Below are 9,795 nucleotides of genomic sequence, written 5' to 3'. Positions count from 1 at the left end.
GTAGTAGTAGTAGTAGTAGTAGTAGTAGTAGTAGTAGTAGTAGTAGTAGTAGTAGTAGTAGTAGTAGTAGTAGTAGTAGTAGTAGTAGTAGTAGTTGTTGTTATTATTATTGTTGTTGTTGTTATTATTATTGTTAAATAATATAGTTGGATCTAGCATATGCTTGTCTGTACAACTTACTCCATATTCTGCATATGATTAATGTCCATATGCTAGGCGCCCTAATGGTTGCTCTTGGCCTTCTATTCACATGGAGTAATTAGTAGAGGCAGAGACCAGGAGCCACTTTCACTGAACAGGAGCCACGAACCTGCCCGAGTTCAATCCTGAAGCGAGAGGAACGGGTACCGGTATAGTTACCTACTACACATGTGTAACTTAACTAGTAGTACGTAGTAAGCATGGATGCTCAACCTACAGGGATTGTCCTTGGTAGGAATCTATCTAGAATAGGTAGGTACCATCTAGTACCTAGTACTCACCTAAGTACCTTACCTACCGAAGATTCAAGGTTACAGAGCAAGCATCTGGGTGGGTGGATGGAGGTGGATCCATTGAAATCTGTCAAATCCCCGTCGACCAACGCGGTCTGGCTCTCCCCAGGGAGGTGGGGGGAAATCCTTCCACGATTGATGATTGGGCTCAACTCGGGGCGGGTTCCTGGCACTAAACCAATATTAGATTAGCCACCCCACCGACCGCCCGGTTCTGCCTGCAGTTGCGCAACCGCAGTTGTTCAGTTTGTTGTTATTGTTGGCTGAATGCTGCCCCCTCTCCCCTCCCCGCCCCCTTCTCTTCTCGGCACCACCGCCGCACTCAGGAGAGAACCGGTCTATCCACGGAGTACGTACATACATAGTACGTACTGTACAGTACAGACATGCTTTCCTGTATCTAAATAGCCTTGCTTTTAATTTTATCCTCCGAGACTAGATGCGAGGGAAAGTGATATGAAACCATGCCTGAATGAACATGCAATCAAGATAAAACATTATCAAATAAAGGCAAAGGGCTCGCGCAACGCTACTGATACTGATGGATCTCGCATTATGTTTGAGCAAGAATATCAAGATGAAGCAGAAAATGTTGCCTTAAGGGGGGTGGGGAGGGGTAATAGAAGGAAATTTGCCCCATGGCATGGATATGGGTGAGCAACTGCTCAAAGTTCTAGCCCCGAGTTCTACTCCGTACTTATCTACCAACTTACCAAGGGCCAAGGCAACCTACTTTTCGACACTAAGGCGACCTAAGTGGTACCGGGCAACGATGCCTTGAAATTTAGATAAAAGAGGTTGAATTAGCCCACAACTTGCGCAGCAGTGACAATGCCTCTAAGCTTAGTGATGGCCATTCAGCAGAAGCCTAGATATGACTCGATAAGGAACCCTCCCTCCTCCCCATTATTGTACTGATGAAGAAACAAACACGGTGAAGCGATCCTGTCCCATGCCCGACTGGATTTGAGCTCGGCATGGTACGATACATGGCTGCGGTGATCTCCCCACAGCCCCCCCACATTTGGTTATTACCTGACAAATGGACTTGGAAAATAATGAAACGGGTCATCTAGACCGCTAGTAACGCACCTAGTAGAGTCTCTAGTCGTAGTCTAGTCTAATAGGTACCTGGGCTAAAAAGTCTCCATACATGATACGACAATCGGTTTGCTCACGCCTTTCCACTGGGTTACTCGGGCCTCTGCCCTTTTCTTTTCTCCCTCCCCTGCCGTTGTCACTTCTCGGCTTCTTCTCCTCTCCTTTTCCTCTTCTTCTTCTTTTCCTTCTTCCTCGTCTTTCCACTTCCGTTCTTTTCTTTCTTGGCTGGGTGCTTCATGTCATTCCTTTTCTACATTTAGCTCCCTCCCTCCCCCTCTCCCTCCTCACCTCCCCTTTCCTCTCTCCCCAAGTACCGTCCCGGGGACTGTACTGTCGTTCTTTTGCTGGTGCTTGGGCACCTGGCTGTCGTTCATTACAGGGAGCTCATCTTAGTTCCTGTCCACTCCTTGTTCAAGACCTGTCCTACGCCATTGTCCTCATTGATTCTGAACCGAATACGATCCTCTTTGCTCTCCGGCTTCCAAGTCCATCGATCTTTATCCAGGGTGCTACGTGACCGGCGGTTGTATATTGTCCGAAGCCCATGTACTATCAGATCATTTAGCTAGGGACATCTCTCGCTCTTGTCTCACTGCAACGTTAGCACGCCGCATTCTAGACAACGATCTCTTGACCTTTGGGGTGTCAATTCTCAGGATCGCTGCCCGCTAGTGTCGGGTTGACCCATGTATCACCATACTCATCAACATCAGCACAGGGCCTTCCGGGGCACGCATCATGGGAGAGATGTGTTGTCACGACGGCCGGATATTGTGCCTCGCGATCGTCTTCGCTTCCTTGCTGCGTCTCCCGCGCCAACTCTGCTGAGAAGAGACCCTGCACCGTCTGTCGCTACTGCCACGGCGACCTCAACTTGCGGTGGTAACAGCTGTGAGAAAAGCACGAGCACAATGATGACCACAACCTTGCCGGTTGTCCTCGGTGTAGTGTATGTCTTGAGATTGATTCTTCTTCCTGAACCCGATGCGATTACTCAAAGCAATAATTCCAATCGGTGTGTCGTACGCTTGGTGCATTTATGGCTAATGATTGTTCAGGATCCCCGTCGTGTGTGCCATTGCAGTCCTGCTTTACTTCCACCGCAAGAATGTGAAAAAGCTCCGAAACGAGGATGCCAATGACAAGCATAAATCCCTCGATTTCGGCTTAGATCTAACACCCACTGGGACGAAACCCATGCAACAAGCCGAGAAGACTAATGGTGCTCATGCCAAGGGAGTGTCTCTAGACATAGGGCCAAGTCCATACCTCCTCCCGCCTGGACTACACAACTCACGAGAATCATTGCAATCCTTATCGAGATCTATGATCGGCGATGACGACAAGTATCGACACGCAACTTCATTTCTAGGGGACAATGCATCCTTGAGATCTCATTCCCAGGGTCCTCAGGACGATGCGTCCAGTTTTGCGGGATCAACTCGCCGGGGACCCCTGGGCGACGATATGAACCAAGGACTGCTTCGCAATGCTCAACGAATGTCTCGCTCTTCCCCGCCACTCTACGATCATCCTGAAAGCGACCGCGACGCCGAACATCCGTCGAGTCCGATTCAGAAACCACACGCCGAATTCCATGTAGATCTCTCAAGGAGTCCGAATCCTGCTCATGTGCCAGGTGTCGCTGTTGATGAACCGGTCTCCAGTAGTGGTCATGTCAAACCCAGTGCACCGGGTCGCAGCCCGGAGAATGTCCCTCCTTCGCTAACCTTGTCCCCCGCGCCTTCGGAGCAGACACAAAACCCGGAATTGTTTCTGCCTAGCAGTAGTGTTGCCCAGCAAGATGGGTCGAACTCTGCTCAGGATGCGCCTGCCCCGCTGCACGCTCCGATTCCAACTATAACAACTCCGCACGTCGCGCAGGCACCGACTCCAACGCCTAGAATATCACTCCCAGTGAGCGATGCGGCTAGTGACTACGGAGACGCAGAGTCCAGTCATGCGATCCCGTCAGTCAATGTGCATAGCGTGACAGAATATGGTGGTCACGGCACCCCCGAGGATATGCCTTATCCTTCCCAGGGTCATGAAGCGTTGGATCGAGTTCAGAATGCTAGTCTTGACCACCGCCGTGACACGCGACGGCTGACTTTCGGTCTTCGACCTTTGCCGCCCGAGGATCCTTCTGATAACCCTGAACAGCGTGCCAATCGTATTCGGTCATTCTACAAGGAGTACTTTGATGAAAGTCGTACTGGACGCGACACTTACTACGGAGGAGCCGGCTCTGAAGCCTTTGCTGAAGGCGGCTATGTCTATGATCCTTCCACCGGAGAGCATTTCAGTCCTGTCCCTGCACCATTCGCGGAGCCAATCACCCGCCGTGCCATGACACCGCCACCCCGTGCGCCTCCGCGCTTTCAAGGTGCCGCTCGTCACATGGCCACTGGCTCAGACGGTGGCTTCGGTGATAGATTTGATTCTCCTGGCCTCCGTGCATTTTCATCCGCTTCTGGTCGCTTACCAGGTCCTCCCAAACCCCGAAAGCCGGCGCCGCCACCATCGCCCCTTCAGATCCTCCCCACGCCCCATATGCTGAAAGATGAATCTATAATGACGGCGATTGACTATGCCCCCAGCAAGAACTACAAGGATCTGAGGGAAGGCCGCCCAGAAACGCCTTTGGGTGGCCTTCAGCCCTTCAGTCCGCTGACCCCAGCGCGTTCCCCTCTTGTCTCGGCCTTTGACGATCTATCGCCCTTACCTAGCGCGTAAGTGTCTATGCCGTTCCTGTCGTGCTTCGATGCGTGAGTTTTGTTGGTACTAATTATGGTCCAGACACGCTTTGCGAAAGTCTGGTGCTTACGACGCTCTGGACTTTGCACCTCCGCCGCGATTCAAGAACACCGATGCCGGCAGCGATGCCGGCAGCATCCGCAGCAACCATACCGGAATCTCGTCAACCCATCTCCACAATATCCGCAGTGGCGCATATCGCGTCAGCCGCCTACCCCCAGGCACCGTGGGCACTAAGGATGACTTGATATCGAACCTTCGCCCTAAATGGGATATGCAGCAATAGTTGGAGTGCCAACTCTTCTGCGACACATCAAGCTTCCCCTCGCTGTAATGATCTCCAGTATTTTGCACTCATCTGGGTATCCCGCCTACCTTGTCACGACTTATTTCCATTTCCTTGAAAACTACGGTATCTCTTCGTGAGGGATGCCAGTCAATTTGCGATCTTTAACGTCAGTGGCGTAAAGAATATATGAAGGATGCCCTTTTCATTTCAGATTTCGCTTCTCTTGGGCGTTCGGTCTCACTAACCTTGTTTTATCATCTACTACTTGCACATATGCTGTATTTTAGACGCGGGTTGCTAACCTGCAGGTATGAGTATCTTAACTGGAATGTATTGTACTCATGACATTAAATGTTTGAGATAATTGTTCCCCTGAAACATATCCGTCGTTGTTGTAGTGTGAAATTTGGCTGTAGACTATAAAGTCAAGCCCGCTGATGAAGTAACTTTGTATCCTAGTGGTTAGGGTGACTAAACCGCAACATATTTTGATGAGACTGTCAATCCTAGTCCATACAATTCATGGTTACTCTGAAGTCCATATGTACAACTGCAGATCTGCCCCCAGATTGATGATGTATAGTGAAAGGTGGCGTAGTGAAGCAGGTTCGGCGGGCAATTTCTGCGTACGGTTGCTTTCCTCGCCGATCGATAGGGGAGATTTCTGTCAAAGTCAAGCCCCATCCCTATCGCAAGTTCTGACCTTATTGATCCATGAATACTTTGCATATGAAAGGCATTGTGACGGCCAGTCATCGTTTCAAATCTGAGTCTGACTGGTGTACTATGCGAGGCGAACCGTTGTTCGCCGAGAAAGGTTCGAGGGTTGCTTACTGCAAACGAAAATACTTTGTCTATTATTCTTGAACACAGTTTGTTGGGCCAGCAGATGTGCCAACCACGGTAACATATACTCGAGGTTTGGATCGATGTTAGGGCATGGTATAATTCCAGAGAGAAAGGTTGGGTGAGCTTACCTAGGCACAGTACTAGGTAGTCTACAGCAACACAGACAACAAAGTTCACCGTCACAGTCTTAAGCTAGACTTAAATTATACTGATCTTGTTGATGGGTCCAGAAGCATCTACCAACCTCTCGGTGTGAATGACAGAATGTACTGTACTGACACCAGAGTCTGGTTGCAAGGTGGATCGGATCTGGTCGGGGTTGACTGGTTGACATCAATGTTGCTAAATTTATCAACTCCCCTGTCGTACGTATGTACACATACATACTGTAGTTACTGAGAGGTAGTTATATCTTGGTGTGCGTACGGGTTTACTTGTATGTACATACATGATGACCAAAAATACTTCTTGTTCTCTGTTCTCCGAACTACTACAACAGAGTATGTAACTACTTTCGCCCCCCTATGCTTTGTGAAGTTCGAATCTCGACTTACTGCGGGGGCAGTGGTTCGACCATCACAGGTAAGTACCTGTCTTCTGGAATCTTACCAATGTAAGAGAAGAGTGTCAGGTCCGGTACCGGGCATAACGTTGAAGGTGCAACATGTACTGTACATATCTACATAGTAGGTACCAGTAGTTTGTTCTGGCCACCGTAGTTACCTCAACGGTGGTCTAGATGGTCTTCAATTCATGACACAGACAAAGAATGTAGCTGAAAGTACCAAACGGTACGGAACCGGTACCTGGCAGGATGGTCACAGGTGCTGCGCCTGCGGTACTGATTCCACCTTACCGAAAATAGTTATGATTGTTATTCAGTGGTACCGAATTCAGATCTCTTCACCCGTTCCTGGCTCACTACCCAAGTACTGGGTAGCATTTGGACCTTTTCCATGGTGCTGTGCTTTTTCCCGAATTCTCTTTCTCTCCTGAATGCCAATGAAGCTGCTGGTTGCAGGACTCCAGTCTCCCCGCTTCCTTCTACTCTCCCCTCTCGCGCTCTCTTGCTCGCTCGTTTGTTCGCCTGCTCTCTCTGTCACTCCTTTCTTCTCCTTCTTTTGATTTTGCCTCGTCGTACTGTATCTTCCTTCTCGCGTCACTCGTTCATCTTTCTCCAATTGTCTCAAGTTGGTGGCTATGCACCTAGCATTCTTGGTCTAATATGAGACTTTTCTCAGCTGTCTCATGGCACCCAGTTTAATATCGGTAACTCGCCATTTTGATTGGTTCTGTTCACTCTTATCCGTTGCCCCCGGGGTAATTCGACCCTTTCTCTTGACACTCTCACTTCTCTCGTCTTTCCCGGCCGTCCTTGGTTAGCACTGCGGTGGATCTTTTACCTTACGTAGTCTACTTACTTGACTCGGGCTCTTCCCCTGACCATTGACTAGGTCGTCTTTCGTCAACTTTTCCTACTCACGCGCTGGTCTCACTGTGTCTGCCGACGACTTTTCTAAATTTCCATTGGGCGCACGTCCGCTGCAATCCGACTTCTGCTATCCACTCTTCTGCTCTCGATTGCCCACCATCACCTTTTTTCTTCGATTTGTTTTGAGACGATTCCCTCGCCAACCTTGGCTGCAAGTGTCCTTCAGCCTCAATTCTCTTTCGAACGGCTACACTCAATAAATCTCCGATCGCATAACCACCCCCCCCCTCCCCCTCGCCCCTGTGAAGGCGGCTGCTCTGTCGTCATCGCCTGGCTTCCTTGGTGACCGACGCTTTGCTGCTCTTCTCATATTCTGGCCTACTGCTCCGCCCAGTAACTCCACGTTCATCCCGCGTCGGAGGCCCTTTCTGTTCAGGCTGACTGGACGATGTCGTCCTCCGGTATGAAGCCACCCATCATGCTCCTCGCCTATCGCGTTTGGCACTGTTCCTCTTTCCTTCCGCTCCTTCACGAAGTTACTGACTCCCGGCAATAGCTGCTGCGGTCGCACCTGCGCCGGTAGCAACTTCCGCCAATACTGCCGGTGCCGCTACATCGGCCGATACTCAAGCGGAAACGCCCACACAGACCTCAGTCCTAACATCTTCAACGTCGGAAGCACCCACAACTCAAGTGCCAACCACTACCGAGTCTTCGACATCATCTTCAACCTCTTCAACGTCATCGTCATCGTCATCGTCGACCACAACAGCCCCGGTAGAACCTACAACGACGAGCACTTCATCACACACAACATCAACATCGACAACGACAACGTCGTCGTCATCGTCAACGACAACAGATCCTGTTCCTACCAGCAGTTCCGCGTCAGAAACCAGCCGCACGGTCGATGTCGTCACAACTGTTGTAACACAAACACCTACCAATGGCTCTACGGGAGTAGAAACCCTCACTATAACCTCGACAGACACGTCGATCCCAACAGCCACTGCGGGGACGGCGGCGGACGGGGCTTCTATCACTGGAAGCGGCTCGTCAGCTACTGGGACTTCAAAGAGTACCAACAGCGGCAGCTCTTCCGGACTTTCAGCAGCTGGCACGATAGCAGTCGCAGTAATTGTGCCTGTCGCATCTGTGGCTCTTATCGTCTTGGCTGCCCTCTATTTCTGGAGGAAATGGAAAGCGAAAAAGGCGGCGGAGGAGGAAAGACGAAAAGAGGTAGAGGAATATGGCTTTAACCCGAATAATGATCCATCTCTTCCACCTATCATGGGCGGAAGTGCGTTTGCGCCCAAGGATGATACTTCTGGGTATCGCGGCTGGGGTACCACATCGGCAGGCCGGAAAGCATCGACCAACCTCTCGAGCAGCGCTGGGGTCGGGCTAGCCATGTCTGAGGCTGGAAGCGCGCCTGGATATCACCATGCCACTACTCCAAGTGACGGAACTATTCAGTACTCCGAGGGCCAGGGTACTTTAGGGGAGACTGAACCGATCGGTGTCCTTGGTGCTGCTCCAGCAGCCGCGACAAACACCCGGAATGTCGATATCCATCGTGGTCCATCAAACGCCTCATCTGCATACTCTGCAGCCAACCGATCGGAGGCCTCGGACGAAAGCCATATGTCTGCTACACATCCTGCCGGTGGCTTCTACGATGATAATCCATATTATAGCGATATTCAACCGCAGTATGGGGCTTATGGTGACGGTCCGTATGGCGGTGCCCCTCCCGTCATTCGAGATGTTCAAGCACGGCGTAACACCCGCATTGAAAACCCTGCTGTGTTTCCCCGGCAAGGAAATGCCGGTATTGCCCAAAATTTCTAGGTTCACACATTGTATCTTTTGTTTTTCACCTGGCTGCACACGTTTCCGGCCTGTATAAGGCACTTTTCAAACGAATACGATCCCTATGAGTGGGCTAAGTTTCATGCCAAGAAAGTGGGAGAATCAAGCATCAAGCATCGCCTTGTCTCTTGGCCAAAATGAACATTCATTTCTCGGAGATGCCATTTCTGACAACCTACAAGGGACGACGTCAATCTTTGAAATCACAAATCCCTGTCATTCTGCATAGGTCGTCAACGTGTCACCATCAGGTTGGCTTGTCTCGCCTTCTTCTATCTTTCAATTATATTTTTACACTCTTTATGTTGGAATTATATTGACCATGTTTTTGCTTACTATTACTGTTCTCTGTGGTGCTCACTTGATTCCCCTTGTCGATTTGATATCTGAAAATCCTTCTCAGTTGACACTTGCAACATGTACATTCATGACAATTTTACAGCCACTCCCTTTCACACTGGGCTTCCGAAGGGCTGCTGTGTTTCTTTTTTTTCTCTTATCTCCCGCTCAACATATTCTTCTTGTTTCTATGGTTGTTCCTCTTGCTTTTCCTAGGTAAATTTTGCTTAATATGGTCTGGAATTCGATTGGCTTAATCAAAGCTTGCAACCTGTGCGCGTCAACTGCACATTCACTATGTGACAAGCCTGTAGCTTTCAACACCGTGTAAGAAGGTGTAGTGTTTATTCGGGGGAAGGCTTCCATTGCCATGAATAAATAAGTTCCTCATACTGCCAATCATCCTCGGCATCCGTACCGTCGAACGCGGCCTGAAGATGTAGCGTCATATGTCTGGAACATGTTGTTTTCACCTTAACCTCGATAATTGATGCATCCTGGTAGGCACCAGGATATTGATTATCCCTGAAATATAGGTTTTGAGGATCCCCATTGAATGGTCGACCAAGGAAAGAGCAACAAGCCGCAATTCAGCATGCAACCGTAATTGCGACCAGAACCGGGCATTTTTCTCGGAGAGCTGGAGAAAGTGTGCTTGATAC

At 49.8% G+C, this 9,795-nt stretch overlaps 1 protein-coding gene across 1 annotated transcript; it reads left to right on the top strand.

The window, feature by feature from the left end:
* Window positions 1-6,304: 6,304 nt before the first annotated feature.
* Window positions 6,305-8,773, top strand: BO86DRAFT_417063 (uncharacterized protein; the record flags this gene model as incomplete). The annotated part of the gene is made up of 2 exons (XM_025675015.1): window positions 6,305-6,328; window positions 7,571-8,773. The coding sequence occupies 2 exons, from the start codon at window positions 6,305-6,307 to the stop codon at window positions 8,771-8,773; spliced, it is 1,227 nt and encodes a 408-aa protein (XP_025529950.1).
* Between the last annotated feature and the right edge of the window lie 1,022 nt (window positions 8,774-9,795).

Source organism: Aspergillus japonicus, assembly GCF_003184785.1.
Source record: "Aspergillus japonicus CBS 114.51 unplaced genomic scaffold BO86scaffold_10, whole genome shotgun sequence".
In the NCBI taxonomy this organism is placed as follows: Eukaryota; Fungi; Ascomycota; class Eurotiomycetes; order Eurotiales; family Aspergillaceae; genus Aspergillus; species Aspergillus japonicus.
Note: the sequence above shows the minus strand (reverse complement) of the source record. Positions and strands in the feature narration are given on the sequence as shown.